Source organism: Tauraco erythrolophus, chromosome 3 (genome assembly GCF_009769465.1).
Source record: "Tauraco erythrolophus isolate bTauEry1 chromosome 3, bTauEry1.pri, whole genome shotgun sequence".
NCBI classification, from domain to species: Eukaryota; Metazoa; Chordata; class Aves; order Musophagiformes; family Musophagidae; genus Tauraco; species Tauraco erythrolophus.
This window is the reverse complement of record NC_141467.1, coordinates 98,147,614-98,164,904: the sequence shown is the minus strand read 5'-3', so window position 1 is coordinate 98,164,904 and position 17,291 is coordinate 98,147,614. Positions and strand designations below refer to the sequence as shown.

Here is a 17,291-nt window from a genome sequence, read left to right as displayed (position 1 = left end):
AACCAAAAAAACTCTAGTATTGAAGCTAGACATTATGGTAGCTACACAAGTAGCTGCACAGATGACATGTTCTAGACAACACATTTAATGAACGTGAAAATGTATAAGCTCTATCCTGAGATCCACTGAACTATTCTTTTATGTGCACTGAGGCTCCAAATATTAGATTTGACAAGTCTGAAGCACGAGAAGTCTGGGCTGCAAGTCTGAAATTCTGTTGATTTGAATGCCCCTATCTCTAGATATAGCTGAAAGTCACAATTAACGGTGAAGGTTACTAAAAGATGGCTTACAATGCAGCCCCAAAGTCTTTTTGCACCAACATAAAAGCTAAAAAGCTTTGGAACATTTCAGTTCATTATTCCATAAATAAAACCCATTTATGATACTGAATGAATCCTTTCAGTAGAAAAAGACTATTTACTTTGAACAGGTAATTTTGTTCAAACTATTGGTTTATTTCACTTTCACATCAAATTATAAACATCTGATCAACAAAAGTTTATTTTGAGATATTTCATAAGGTTCTAAAAGCACTCAAAAATACATCAACAAGTTACTATGATTATCAATATACTTCTTTATCTCCAGTAATCAAGGAGTACAACTCAAACCTAAAGGTACAAAACCACCACACAGTAAGACACAAGTTTTCATCACAAAAATTTCATTAGCAAATCAAGCCTATCTGCTGGTGAACCAGGAGCAAATAAGTCTGGCAGATCCAAGTTAGCTCTTACACAAGACAGCCATGCACAAGTTTCATGGGCAGTTCCCACGCCTCACATTCTTAGAGTTTGTTTGCCCAAGAGCACAAGAACAAAAATTAAATTAAGGTCTAGTATTGAATTTAAGCTTATAAGCTGTCTGAATTAGAGGCACAAGATAGTAACAAAAAGACATCTGAGAAGTTCCATACAAGTCAGATCAGTCATTTTCACCATGTCTGGCTCAGAATGAGACACGCCAGACTCACTTCTTCACTCACTCTTCTCCCTAGTAGAGCATGATCACATCCCAACTGCCGTAAATACCAAAACACAAGCTAATCTGGAAGCTATTGCCATATTCACACAGGACAGCTGAACTCTGAAGAGCCATCCATGAATATTATTCTACACTGGATGAATCATCCATGTTAAATCAAGGATTGTCTATACATTAAGACAGCTTCCAATGTATTAGGTAAGAATCAGGATCTTACGGATGAAGGTATATAAAGTAGAATATAAAGTCCCCAACTCAAAGCTGCTTCTAGACCAGCTCTGAAGGATATATCAAATCTGATAATTCAAACAAAATCACAGGAAAACATTTAAGGCACCTGTGCAAAAACAGTATCAAGATTCAGATTAACAGACCTGTGAGGAAACAACTGGAGAAGATGGGACAAGTTGTTACCCCAGCTACAGTTCAAGCCAAGTAACACTCCAGTTGTGATAAACTGTACCCACTGTGGCCTTACATCACTACAAAGCATCAGATATACATTAGTTTGTGGAAAAGGATGAGAGATTTAAGTGGTGTTCTTATTTCCTAAAGCCTCTGATCACTGAAAGTACATTCCCCTAAATCTACACCTGTGGTTTACTTTGTGGTTAGAGATACATCATGAAGTGCAACAGCCCCTTCTCAAGTTCCTCAGATACGGAATTCTTTCCCTTGGCCATGGTGTGCACTAGTCTACAAATATTGGCTAAATATACTGAAAACATTTATTTGTTGTGCTTTCACAGATGATCTTAAACTGCTGTATATCTATAAAATCTCCAATTTAAAACACATTTAATAGGAAAAAAATAAAGAAATAGAAAGAAAATGAAAGAATAATCAGGTTTGTTTGAAATTTGCTTCTTCACTAAATATTTATAAATCATCATTTTAAGAAGCATTTTTGCAGATATAGTACAATGGAGATTATGGACATCACTGCTTAACACCCATTTCTTCAGAATCCCCAAATCAAAATATGACTTTAACAGTTATATAGAGATTTATTTTCTTTCCAGATCACTGCTTGAAGCTATTCCCTGAAAACAGTTCTAGAGAAAACACAGCTACAAAGGCTATACAAGTGAGACATTCTCGTCATAAGTATTTGATCTACTCTATAAATGTCAGCAAAAAAAAGAATTAATGCCAATGCTACAGCATTTTTAAATGTATATTACAGAAAAGAGGATATAATAGAAAAAATAATCTTTGTTTATCCCCACCAAGACAGGTCTGCTGAGAATGGTTCATCCAGCTTAAAATATTTAGTGAAAATATAAACACTTGACCAAATGCTTTCCTGTAAAGCTCTAAGCAAGCCATTGCCATTAAAGCCATAGAAAGCTTTTTTAGCATTTTAGTTTTCTGCGATGGTTCCTCTGTCATAGGGTTACTAGAAAAATTAAAACAGTTAAATTAAGATTCAGAGCACTTTCCCTTACAATGATCTGAAACATGAAATCAAGATTTTTCTTCCTTATTTTCTTGAAATAAGTTTTTTGTAACAAAGTAAATACTTCAAGCATCTACATGGTACCACATCAAACTACACTCTGCTTCACACAACACAGTAATAGGTCTTTACATATTTATTCACAGCAGAAAGCTTGGTCAATTACTACAAAGCTGCTCAAAAGTTATCCTGGTATTGTATTTGATGCTTCTTCTGCCATGTCACTTGTGGTTATACAACTACATATTCTCATTCTGACTTTCCTTAGAACTAAGGTGTTATAAAAATTGTTTTCTAACTAGTCATGTGGTTAAAATATTCATCTCTCCATGACTTTACGTAACTGCAGATATATTGTATATGACTGACATTTTAAAACAGGTATTTCCACTTTAAATTTGAGCTAAAAGGCTTAAATGGATACCAGTTACATAAGTCAGTAATTTTTGAGAATATATATTTCAAGTATCATTTCAAGAAATACAACACAGACCATTTGTTACCGACGTTTGAGATTCACCCAGTATTTAAGTGTAGTTCTAGGAGCAATTTTTGAAATGGTAGCCTGTCACAAAACAGAAATAATTGTTCCCATAGTTTTGATCCATCTCATGGAAAACCATCATTGTTCCATTTATCATCCATGGAAGCTATTCTTCCTCTGAATTCAGAAAATTTGAGTTCACTAAACTGTCAAAGCAAAATCAGATTTCTGAGACTAAACTACTTCACAATGCATATTAATTGAAAGTGTGGGAAGGGGATAACATCCTCCTGCCTCATTTGTGTATATCTAAGCTATAAAACACCTTGCACACATGCTGGCATTTCATAGCAGTTGTGGGATAAATCCAGAGAGTCCCTTCAAGACAAACACATCATGACCTTTCATGACCAGGTCAATTTTTCTGCCTTTATCTTTAAGCCTGTGCACATTTGAAGATTATTTTCAAGCATGAAATGCAACAGAAGTACAGGTTTAAGGGTCACATTTTCACACTTGACCTAAAGTCAGTCATAGTGTTCAGATGATCAAATAGCAAGGTGTATTAAATCCCCCTGAACTCCATTGCCTAAGCTGACAAAATCTTATTCCACTAACTGCAGTTTAAACATCCAGCATTCACACGGACTCCTACACACAGGTAACTTAATTTATAAGTGAATCCTACCTCAAAAAGTTGGCCCTTTCTCTATAAGGTTGCATAAAAGCCCTGACCTCTCTAATCCTTGCTTGTAGCACCTCCCAGTTACAATAGGATTGTAGACAGCATTACTAAAAGCATATTCAAGCCTTACCTAACTACCTCAGATTAATTTCCATCACAGCAATTTAGACTTTGCAGAGGAATCCTTAAGAGCTGGACCGACCTGAAAAATTCGTAACAAGATTGTATACAGTCGGATTTTGAAAAGACTTGACCAGACCTGCATCATCTCTAGATGAGTTTCCACAAGGTTGTCTAAGTAAGACTACCTGTCACCATATCAAGGCATGTTAATTCAGGTAGTTTTTAATGGGCACAGGAGTCTATAAAGAACCCAAATGAAGAAAGTGATTCAAATACACAACCACCCACAAGCAGAAACTGAACTAACTCCTGGGACTAACTATCTTGACAAATCATTTCATAAAGCCGACAATTCAGGTTGCCTTGGCTATTCTGTCACCATCTAACAAGGTCCAGACACAAAAAACACATTTAGGCCAGCTAGCTCTAACATCAGGCCTATTAACCTTGCCAAGGTTTGAGCAAGACAAAAGGTCCCAGCTAAAGTATATAAATATATAGCACTGTGGAAGCATCTAAGAGCTGTTAGGTAGGAGGCAAGTTAGGCACATCACAGACCCTCAACTGTTCGCACATGAAGCAGAAGACCAAAAACTTATAAAGTTTGAGGGAAAGCAAAGATGCCCAAAAAAGCAAAATACCTACTTTTGAATCTGAGGTCTACCAGACTTTTCCAATAGAAACCCAGCTGCTCTGAACTTCAGTTGAATAGCTTTCTGCTGCAGTTAACCTGTCACCTTCCAGAGCTGTCAGAGGTAATGAGGCTGAATTTGCACAGGACCCAGCCAGGAGCCTGCAAGAATATATCTGACAGGACAGGCAATGCGAGCAGGCATTACAATGCCAGGCTGATCAGATCAGAGCTAGGACTGCCTGACCCGTGTTCACACCATCATGATTTATTCAAGGAGTCAGAGTTAGAGAGAAGCTTTAAAGAGTGAAAGGGCAATGAAATACTTAAAGGAAACTTAGTTAACCCTGTGTCAGGTTTAGTAAACTGTCTGAATAGGGGTAACTACACTGGTGGGCTGTTTTGGTCCAGAGACCTCATTTACCACAAAAAAATATAATTGATATTTCATTAATCCTATCGATACAACTAAACAGCAGAAGCATCTTTGATTGTCAGAGTCATCACTGGCAAACAAAGGAATAGTTTCTGCTAGCAAAATCACTTATATTTGTAGCTAGTTTCATTTTCAGATATTAAACTTTGTTAACAATTTAATAAATAATAAGTTGCTTTTTTGATTCTGTTTAAAAGCAGGATCATTTACTTGGGGAAACACTATCCTATTTGTAAAGTCGAAACAAGCTTAGTTTTTCCTCAACACTTTCTAAAGATCCAAGTTTGCTAGATTCAACACAAACTGGTACCCCAATGCTAGTTTGACAGGTTTATTATTGCAGAGACTTGGTAAGCTGCAAATGGCAGATTCTCTGCTCACTAACACCTGAAAGACTGGAGGTATATTTTTGCCCAGGATCTTGCACAACAGCTAACAGCATTAGTGCTGACTGCAGGCGTACAGAAACAGATGTCAGATTGCTGGAACTGCTCTAAATTCAATATTCACATGCAGAAAAGCTTTTTGCACAGATTTCATCCATATTTAAAACTTAAGTTTCATTCTTCTGAAGCTTTTGCCACCAATACTGATCAGGAAGAAGAAGAAAAATGCTTATAAATCAGAATCAAATCTAACCATTTTTAAATCTTTTAACCATTTTTGAGGTATTGTCACTTGGCACCTTCTACAAATGACACATTTGCACTACCACTAACACCTCTTTTAGACAAATGGTTTAGAGAACCGTACACATGCACAGAAAAGAACAGCACAGAAGCATGAAGCATTCATATGAAGCATCATTTCAGGTTTTATAAGCACCATGTAATACTTTCTGCAGAATCTAAATATACAATGCATGCACTAAATAATGCCCAGAAGCCACGATAACTGGAATAATTTCACATCCACCCCAAAAGACTTGATAAAGCTTTCCTAATTTCTGAGACCTCCTTTGAACACACCTAACAGGAAGAGGATTAGTCTTTAGAGCAAACATTAGGATGCAAAAAGACTTTTTTCCCACCTGTGTACAGGCATTCAATACTCATGCCACTCACTGCAGACTACAGTATGCCAGACTAAGGCTCTCAGTTTGCCATGTAGAAGCTATGACAGTTCATACAATGTATTTAATTTTACTAGATCTCAGAAATAAAACCACAAGCCTGGTTCTAGTAAACAAGTGATACTAAACTGCAGTGACTGCTTGTGGTTTGGGGTGGGTGTTTTTTCAGAGAAGTTCAAGAGTAGCTGTCACAAGTCTGAATTCATACTCACCTCCCAGACTACTCCTTTACAATTTTAATTCCTTTTGACTATACAGAATCTGTAATGAGTAAGCTTTAACATAAATACCCATCTATATGTAATAAAATGGAAATTTCTAAGAAAAAAATGAGGCCTCCTATATTGGGGTGAAAATGTTCTTAAATGGAAAATACCTAGGATTTTATTTGCTTTGACAGAAGGAAGACTTGTGTGAGTAGAGATACCAATATGCTGTGTTCTGTGGAGAAAGGTCAAGTGGAGACACAGGAACTCACATGGCATGTCTATTCTGCACAGCACTTGTGCTGTGCCCCCTGGATCCTGGTCTTCTAAACAGGGACATACAGGACTACATCAGGGCTCTATCTGCATACAAATTCACACACCAGGCTTTATTCCAGCTCAGCCAGGCAAAGACTGTCTCCATGGACGGAACACATAGACCATATGTGCCTGTTCAAAAAATGGCAAGGGCTTTCCCACCAGCTATCCTAAATGAGAATATCAGTATTTAGTCCTTTAAAGAAAGTTGACACTATGGAAAGAAGCAGAAGCATCTTTCAAAAGGCACTGTTTTTCTCTAATACACATTTTGCCTTTCTTCCTCTTGAGCTCAAGTATCTACATCTCAACATGTGTAAGAAAAACATCCTGATTACAAGCACTAAGCATGTAAGCTTCCCCTATCTTTTACATTCCCGTCTTTATTTTTCTCTGTTTGTATACAGCTCTTTCCAGTCATAAAGACTACTTAAGCCAGAGTTCCAAAGAGATGCCCACATATAAATGGTATGCAGTCTTGAATTCACTCAAGCAGTATTTCACAAGATTTTGAAAAGCAGTAAAGCAATCCCTGTGAGTCACCCAGCATAGTCTTGTGAGAAAAACACTTACAGTGGGGGGAAAAAGGATATTTATAAAAAGTCTTCCTAAAGAAATAGAGGAAGGAACGAAGGAATTTCTTTCCTCCATAGCAGAAACAGAAGCTGTCTTGAAATCTCTAGCAGGAAGAAAAAGCCATTTCAAACAAGTGAAAATCAAACAAGTGAAAAAAATGCAATCTGATTTTCATAACATTAAGTTTAAAATTTAAAAAGAGACCAAAAGAATAAAGTTCCACAGCCTACTGAATGTTAAATTAAGTGCTTCCAGGTAGCAATGTTTTAGCACAGGATAATACTTGGCAGTAAGTGTAAAGAATTCACGGTGGTCAAAGATATTAACAAAACAAGTCCCTACGCCTCCAGAATGGACTGCATAATTTAGTAGTGAAGACATAACTCAAGAATTAAATGGCTGAAACTTCAGAGGATGAAAAGAAAAACTTTACACAGTGAGTTCCTTAATGGTGCATTTTAAGCTGCACTTTCACCAACAATAATCATAGAATCATAGAATCGTTAGGGCTGGAAGGGACCTTCAAAGGTCATCTAGTCCAACCCCCCTGCAAGGAACAGGGATATCTCCAACTAGATCAGGTTGCTCAGGGCCTCATCCAACCTGGCCTTGAACGTCTCCAGGGATGGAGCATCCACCACCTCTCTGGGCAACCTGTTCCAGTGTTCTACAACTCTCATGGTAAAAAATTTTTTCCTAATATCCAATCTGAATCTACCTCCCTCTATTTTAAAACCATTACCCCTTGTCCTATCACAACTGGCCCTCCTGAATAGCCTCTCCCCATCTTTCCTGTAGGCCCCCTTGAGGTACTGGAAGACCGCTATAAGGTCACCCCGGAGCCTCCTCCAGGCTGAACAGCCCCAACTCTTTCAGCCTGTCCTCATAGGAAAGGTGCTCCAGCCCTCTTATCATCTTCGTGGCCCTCCTCTGGACCCTCTCCAACTGGTCCATGTCCTTCTTATGTTGGGGGCTCCAGAACTGGACGCAGTACTCCAGGTGAGGTCTCACGAGGGCAGAGTAGAGGGGAAGAATCACCTCTCTCGACCTGCTGGCCACGCTCCTCTTGATGCAGCCCAGGATGCGGTTGGCCTTCTGGGCCGCAAGAGCACATTGCCGGCTCATATTGAGCTTCTCGTCCACCAGTACTCCCAAGTCCTTCTCCTCAGGGCTGCTCTCGATCCATTCTCCGCCCAGTCTGTATTTGTGCCTGGGATTGCCACGACCCAGATGTAGGACCTTGCATTTGGCCTGGTTAAACTTCATGAGGTTGGTACGGGCCCACCTCTCCAGCCTGTCGAGGTCCCTCTGGATGGCATCCCTCCCTTCCAGCGTGTCGACGGCACCACACAGCTTGGTGTCATCGGCGAACTTGCTGAGGGTGCACTCCATGCCACTGTCCACGTCACCGACAAAGATGTTGAAGAGGGCCGGGCCCAACACGGACCCCTGAGGGACGCCACTCGTGACCGGTCTCCACTTGGACATTGAGCCGTTGACCACTACTCTCTGAGTGCGGCCATTGAGCCAATTCCTTATCCACCGAGTGGTCCATCCATCAAACCCATGCCTCTCTAGTTTAGAGAGAAGAATGTCATGCGGGACAGTGTCAAAAGCTTTGCACAAGTCCAGGTAGATGATATCCGTTGGTCGACCCTTGTCCACCGATGCTGTCACCCCATCATAAAAGGCCACCAAGTTGGTCAGGCACGATCTGCCTTTGGTGAAGCCATAAGAAAGCTTAGGCCTAGTATTACAGTCAACTTAATTATTTTCCATTTATTTTGATATTCTGAAGAGAAGGATCGTGCTATCTTAAAAATATGATTCATTTATCATTCATTCTAGTACCACTTTCTTGCACATTTATTCCAACAAGAACTGTTCCTATCTTAGAACTTCTACAGAACACACTGCAGAACAGCAACAGTAGAGATTGTTAACAGTTTTAAATGTAATAGTTAAAATAGTTATGGTATTAGTGGAATTATTTTATAAGCACTTAGATTTATCTTGTATGAAAAACTGGGCTTACCTTAGGGAATTGTTTTACTGGAATCAAAACTTTTTGTCCCAACTTCATATTTTTATTGATGACTACATCAATATACTTCTCTTCTTCCTTTCCTTCCCCTTTTTGGAATTTTTCAATTTCTGTTAAAGGAAAAAAGTTAGATTGTTGTATTAAACTGAGAAAATAACTAAATCTGAGAATCCTCAAAGTCAGCATAAATAAAAAATTTTAAAATTAATACTGTATTACATAACACATAGGGCATATTGTGTAATTAATACATGTAATTATTTACATAGGTCAACAGGATAAACCATGTTTTGGTTTTTCAGGCTTGTTTAATATTCATATCAGCACCTTGAATTAGCACTGCAAGCATTTTAAATGCTACCTTTTAACTTAACACTTAGGATACATTTACATTTTATATAGTTCATGCAGCAAAGACTATTCTTAGACACCTTTATTGATTTTTAAATACAAAAACTTATAGTATAGTTTAATATTTGACTTTTATTCCTCTATACTATGAACAAAGTATAGAGTTTTAATGGTGGTTGTCTACAGTGCATTTATGAGCAAATACTAAATCAATCTTTCCAAGTTTCAGGAATGTTATTGAGGCACATAGATCATAACAAAAAATCTGAAATTAGTGTCATATCAATGACAACATAATTAGGAATGAGATTTACAAGTTCAAACCCAGGCTGTATGACTACTTATTCCAGAGCTACATAAAAAACTGATTCTTGGTTACAATTCTCCCCAAATATTGACTCTCCAATGTGCTAATGAAAAATTGCAGATTTTATTTCATTGGTGAGGAAGCATGAGGAACGTAAAAGGAGACTAAAAACAAAGCACTGCTGGAAGTCTTTGCTAGATTGGGTCCAGCACACCGTGAGTTAAACATGTTAGCAGAGGATATAAAAATCCAATCAACTTCAGAAGTGCAACAAGATTTCTTCTATGACCATCTAGTATTTGTCTTCCACAATCATCTTCAAATATCTTGTTAGTTTTCCACAACAAGAAACACCCTTCTACTCTACTTAAGTAGTTAATGACATTTATCAAGACCTTGAAGTTTTAGTAGAAAGGTGATCTTATGCCAACAGGAGACAGCAGCAAAAACTTTTGAGTGCAAAGAAACCACCAAAAATATAGGAGAAAGAATCCTTTAGATACACTTGAAAACACAATTTAGTTTGAAAGTACTTCCAATGAAAAACATAAGTAGTAATCCAACACATTTCGTAGTACTGAAAAAATCTATGCATCATTAGCAGCTTTGTTTGATGACTACCAGTCCATTCCCATTCACCACAACAGAAATGAAGATGCTAACATCCTTCCCAATAGCTGAAACTCCAGTCTTCCATGCAAGTTCTCACCTCCCTAGCACAGAATGGGAAACGAATACAATTGCATGTATTAAAGTTCGTGTTCAGTGACTGAAGAACTAAGGAAGTCAAGCTAGCCTCAGACTACCTGAAGGCTTCTTCAAAGAAAAGCCTTCCCCAGCTATACTTTCAAATCTTCTTGGTAAATCTCTAGAATTTTGATGCATATGGATTCTAGTAATGTAAACATTCTGGAGAAGCCCTATCAAAGCAACCTTCCTCTGAAGTGCCCTTTATGTTGCAGCATGCTCCGAAAGAACCCCAAACCCCCCAGCCTACAGGTTGGCAAAAGATGTAAAGTTACATAGAAATTCATTTCCAGATGAAATTAAGACTGACATTTTATAGGGCATGATGTTCCCACTCAAAGCAGGTAACTGGTATTTTTTGGCAAAGTTTCTGAATATCACATTCAGATATAAGAATGTAGCCTTATCACAGCACTCAAATTCAACTAAACTACTTTTAACACCTCTGCTTCCTGATACAACATGGGCAGTTCCAATAAAGTTCTTTGATTTCTCTCGGAAAATAAGACTAGATACTTAGAAGTCTGCATGTTCTATGATGGGAAAACAGAAATATGACACTGATTTTTAATGCTGCTGTTGATATACACTTTTAACAGTATAAATACTCAAAGCTCAAAACTGTGATTAGAAGTATGCTGTTCTTGAACAACATTTTATACCAAGAAATACCAAATATTAGAATTGTAATAAAAATATATCCATTTGTTACAACTGACAACAAAATTTAATACCACTTCATTTAGCATTGACTTTAAATGTTAGGACTAGAATTTGTGCAGAAAAATCAGAAAAAACACAGTTCAACTCCATTCAAGATTAAAAATTAAGTTAATACACTGTACCATAGTATTTTGGAACAAATAAAAGCACACGAGTCCTGGCAGTTAGATTCACATTAGATTGATACAAGATCTTATAGAAGTTTTCAGTAGCTATAATTACTCTTCCAGTGAAGGAGGTTCCTGAAATCACAGAAGGCAAAGGCAGGGACTGGGAGAATGAAGAACTGCCCACTGTAGGAGAAGATCAGGTTCGAGACCATCTAAAGAACCTGAAGGCGGACAAGTCAATGGGACCAGATGAGGTGCATCAACAGGAACTGGCTGATGAATTTGCTAAGCCACTATCCATCATATTTCAGAAGTCGTGGCATTCTCGTGAAGTTCCCAACGACTGGAAAAGGGGAAACATAGCCCCCATATTTGAAAAGGGGAAAAAAGACCCAGGGAACTACAGGCCAGTTAGTCTCACCTCTGTGCCCAGCAAGATCATGGAGCAGATCCTCCTGGCGACTATGCTAAGGCACATAGAAAACAAGGAGGTGAATGGTGACAGCCAACATGGCTTCACTAAGGGCAAATCCTGCCTGACTAATTTAGTGGCCTTCTATGATGAGGTTACAACATTGATGGATAGGGGAAGAACAACTGACATCATCTACCTGGACTTATCCAAAGCATTTGATACTGTCCCACACGACATCTTTGTTTCTAAACTGGAAAGACACGGTTTTGATGGATGGACCACTCAGTGGATAAGGAATTGGCTGGATGGTCACACTCAAAGAGTTGTGGTAAACAGTTCAATGTCCAAGTGGAGGCTAGTGACAAGGGGTGTTCCTCAGGGGTCAGTACTGGGACCAGTGCTATTTAACATCTTTGTTGGTGACATGGACAGTGGGATCAAGTGCACCCTCAGCAAGTTCGCAGATGACACCAAACTATGTGGTGTTGTGGACATGCTGGAGGGAAGGGATGCCATCCAGAGGGACCTCAACAGGCTGGAGAGATGGGCCTGCGAGAACCTCATGAAGTTCAACAAGGCCAAGTGCAAGGTCCTGCACGTGGGTTGGGGCAATCCCAAGCACAAGTACAGGCTGGGAGGAGAAGGCATTGAGAGCAGCCCGGAGGAAAAGGACTTGGGAGTGTTGGTGGATGAGAAGCTCAACATGAGCCAGCAATGTGCGCTGGCAGCCCAGAAAGCCAACCATATCATCGGCTACATCAAAAGAAGCATGGCCAGCAGGTCAAGGGAGGCGATTCTGCCCCTCTACTCTGCTCTCTGTAATGACAGGACACAGGGCAATGGCTTTAAACTGAAAGAGGGCAGATTTAGATTAGATATAAGGAAGAAATTTTTCACTCAGAGGGTGGTGAGGCACTGGAACAGGTTGCCCAGAGAAGTTGTGGCTGCCCCATCCCTGGAAGTGTTCAAGGCCAGGTTGGATAAGGCTTTGGGCAATCTGGTGTAGTAGAGGGTGTCCCTGCTCATGGCAGGGGGGTTGGGACTAGTTGATCGTTGAGGTCCCTTCCAACCCTAACCATTCTGTGATGTAATTCTATGATTCTAAGTACTCAACATACAAAATAAAAGTACCTTAATGCCAAAGCCTACCATATATTTTATGAACTAGTAAAGCTAAACGTGTTTTCTCCTGTTGAGTCACATATTACACAACTGCATAGTACGGCATACACTGCAATCCTCCTGCCCACTTGAAAATTTAATTTCAAAAAAATGTATTTCCAGAAATAGTAAGAAATTTTAAATTAGAACCACAAGTTTATGAATGAACAGTGGTTTAAGGACCTTCTTAGAAACTGCCAAGAAATATTACACCTAAAAGTGAAATTTGTTTCAGTAACATTCAGATATCTCAGACTTATCAAGGTTAAAATGTATTTGAAGAATTCAAAGCAGAGTTCTAACAATATTTCAGTTCTAACATTCCTCAGATAAGCCAGCTGCACAAATTCCTTAAAAGATCAATACAGTGTTATTTGTATTTCCTTAATATTTTAGCTTACATAATTTGAATTCAGTATTTGAAGGACGTGACTACAGCAACCTGATTAACGCTAGATACACTCATAATTCTACAGTATTTTGATTTAGTTAACACAAAAATAAAGGTTTTAGAAAGAACATTCCCTTCTTGCTCCAGTAACCAGTCAACCTGAAGTAGCCAAAGTAAATATAAAAAGAAATCCCTTCATTGCTCTGACGATCAGTGTTCCTACCCCAAATAGGTGCATACCTTTTACTGAACATTAAGAACAATCATATCATTATTCTTTAACTTTCACTGTTTAATAAACTTTCCATTCACCTGAAGAAGCTACTGAAATTCATAAACTGCCAATCAACTCTCAGCAAAATGGATCACGATTTTCCCCATTTGTTTTAACTCCCCATTTGTTTTAAAGTCAAATGATTTGGTTTTTTTTGAATAAACAGTCATAGCCCATTGCCATAGCACTACAAAATAAGATAAGAAATTTTTCCTATTACGGTCCAAAGTTAATCAAACTGGCTTCAGACTTCATGCATATGCACTGTTGTAAGACTTTCATTCTGAATGAACAAAGTCAAGGCTACTGAAATTTTATCTTACATGGGGACTGCGTTTTCTCTCGGATTTTTGTTTTTTCTTGTCATTTCTTTGCACTCAAATCCAAGATGACTATGAAATAAAGTTAAGCATTAGAATTTTATCCATACCTGCACAGCTCTTTCAATATCTATCATTCACATCCACCAAGCTTTAGATAATTAGGGAAAAATCATGCCAGATCACAAGGAAATCCAATCAGATTTTCAAGGTCAAATGGATAGGAAGATTTGTCTTTTTCTAATCCTTAGATTACATTCTGTACTGCTTAGCTATACGAAGCAATGACATTTCCTAGATCACAAATAGTAAATAAACATGTGATTAAAGCTTCCCGTAATGCTGGAGATTAAAATCCCATGTTCTCAAATCAAGGATGCAGCTAATACAACAGTCCAGGACTTTAACTGGATGAAACAACTGCATAGATTTTTTTTCTTTACATTTAATCATAGCAGAGATCTAAGCAATGATTACTCCTCAGTTAATTCACTGAATAATATTGCTAGATACACGAGATAATGACAAAGTAGAATTGTTTCACGTTAATCTTTAGGTAGAATTAATCTTCTTGTGGCAGAACTACAAGCCAGGATTCCAGCTCCCTCTGCTAAGCCAATAGAAGTACTTGTGTTTAATGCAGAACAAAGCAATGCTCTGTATTTGTCTGTAGTAAATCAATATAATCAATGTAAGATCAACTGTCAAAGTAAAAATACATGTTTATTGCATTTGTCCTTAATACAATGTTTCCAAAACACAAGATCAAGAGAAACAGGAACCAGGTAAATTTGTCTGCAAATACTTAATATTCTACTATTGTTCCTTACAATCAGAAGTCTTATCAGACACCCTACTAAATTAAAATTATTTCTACTTTTTTTTCTATTTCAGATGGAAGAACAAGTGAAGAATCCAAGGCTCAAATTCAAGAACTTCCAGATGATCATGGCTTCAGAAAACAGGGGATTGGCAGAACTGCAATTTCGCTAGAAAGAGTTTCCACATTAATTTTGAAAATGAAAGTATTGTAAGAAAAAACATTATCCTTTATAAATACTCCTAAATAATGCCTGACTGAAATCACTGAAGTGGTTTTGAAAATTACTAATACTATATACCAGCAGCAATATTTTGCTTTTGTTTGGACAATTCCAATTTTATTAGCTTGTAGCTAAGAGGAAAAAAAAGTCAAAATTTAGAATAAGTCAAACAACTTTTATGCAACTACTGAAGCATGCACAAAACCAACAGTATTTCTCAGTAAATTCTCAAGACTTCCTAGTCAACTTAGAAAAAACACACCATCTTCAATTCAGAAAGTTTTTAAATCAAATTGAAGGCTGTGGAAGTATCTTTAAATACCCTCCCTGTCCTTTTACTTCTTGAAAAAAAATCATTGCTATTGACCATTGCTGGTAACACAACACTTGGCTAGATGACAGATGACACCTGGCCTGACAATACAATTCCATATAGCTTCATATCAGAAAAAAAAAGTCAAGGTACTACAAAAAACATACTTCGGCTTATTAGTTCACATTTTATAAATATCTCCTTATAAAATTTTCCTTAAGGGAGGCAAAAACATGGACAAGAGTGGTTCAGTTTCCTCAAGCTTTCTACAACCCTTCCAGCTGAGAGTATCACTACGTAGTTCCAAAACAGTCTTTGAGATTAAAACATTACTTTCATACCATGGGTAAAATTCTCCAGCATTCTATACTGTTTCTTATTTGCAAATTTTCATTGTGGCAAAATCCATACTTTATATCAAAAGGCACATTTCAAGCCCACCTATTCTGAAAATACTGGCAGTTAGAACTTGTGCAATGAAGCCAATTTGTATCAAGTCTGCTATGCTGGATGTTGATTTAATGTTCACAGCCCTTCCATGACTTGTTCTGGTAAATCCAAAATGCAGTAACATAGGATGATGAATCCAAAAATAGTTCTAAACTTTGATGACTTTGAGAGCTTAATCTTATTATTGTCATAGTAAAATGGTCTCAACTGTGCGTCAGATTATACATCTCTTACACTGGACTCCTTTATTCTCTGCCCTACTAACGGGGCAATTAAAAGTTATCTGAAACAGTACCTGTCAAACAAATATTTGACTTTTCAGCTGAAAATAGTAGTGCACAACATGAACTTGAACTAGAATCACCACACTAAGACTTTAATACATTTCAAAAGGCTTTGAGATAAACCCCACAGATTTCCTGAAAGCAGCCTTTAAGACCTACCAGAATCATAGAATGGTTTGGGTTAGAAGGGACCTCAAAGATCATCTAGTTCCAACCCCCCTGCCATGGGCAGGGAAACCCTCCACTACACCAGGTTGCCCAAAGCCTCATCCAACCTGGCCTTGAACACTTCCAGGGATGGGGCATCCACAACTTCTCTGGGCAACCTGTTCCACTGCCTCACCACCCTCTGAGTGAAGAATTTCTTCCTTAGATCTAATCTAATCTGCCCTCTTCCAGTTTAAATCCATTGCCCCTTGTCCTATCGCTACACACCCTTGGAAAAAGTCCCTTTCCAGCTTTCCTGTAGGCCCCCTTTAAGTACTGGAAGGCTGCTATAAGATCACCCCGGAGCCTTCTCTTCAGGTTGAACAGCCCCAACTCAGCCTGTCTTCATAAGAGAGGTGTTCCAGCCCTCAGATCATCTTCCTCTGGACCTGCTCCAGCAGCTCCATATTCTTCTTCTGTTGGGGACTCCAGAGCTGAACACAGTATTCCAGGTGGGGTCTCACGAGAGCAGAGTAGAGGGGCAGAATCACCTCCCTCAACCTGCTACTCTCTCCCTGTCCTCTTGATCAGCATGCAGCTGGACCACACTCCCAATTTTTGCACTAAACAGAAGAGGTAAACAGCCTCCTGCTTTTGAGTATCTTGAAACATGTCTAGCATAGTCTAGTTAGTTTTAAAGTTTTTGTGTATATATTCACAAAAGATGCACAATTCCTCAGTTTGAATTCTGTATCACATCCTAATCCCCCAGAAAAAAAAAACCACCACACAATTGAGACCAGTAGCTAAACATTTTCTGATGTAAGTAGACACTTGGACAAATACCCCTTTTCCCTCCCACAAGATATTTCCAAAGTAAATACTAATTACTGTATGTTCATGAAAAAGGCCAATCAGAGAACTAAAGTAATCAAGCAAACAAAAATAGCTTAAAATTTTTGAAGAGAAAGGAGTTAAATATATGTGGAATGGCTACATCTAGATCCATCCTGAATGGGTCTACAAGAGTTGAATCAAAAATGCAATAATTTTTTTAATGCAGCTGCTCTATTACTGCACCCATTCCCATTCCTCTGTGAACTTCAGGAAACTCCACCTATTCTCCTTAGCCATCATTTTGACACTTTAAAAAAAGCCTTTTTAAATCACAAATTCAGCCTCTGCAGTAGGTCCTAATTCTGAACTGGCTTAAAGAGTAATACATAAAGAGTAT

General features: G+C 38.2%; 1 protein-coding gene across 2 annotated transcripts in view; it reads right to left on the bottom strand.

Moving 5' to 3' along the window:
• KHDRBS3 (KH RNA binding domain containing, signal transduction associated 3) overlaps positions 1-17,291 on the bottom strand; it is a 109,218-nt gene that overhangs the window by 68,844 nt on the left and 23,083 nt on the right. For both annotated transcript variants that reach the window (XM_086609578.1, XM_086609579.1), the window contains exon 2: positions 9,013-9,131. In XM_086609578.1, coding sequence (XP_086465704.1) covers positions 9,013-9,131 — 119 coding nt within the window. The remainder of the gene's footprint in view (positions 1-9,012; positions 9,132-17,291) is intronic.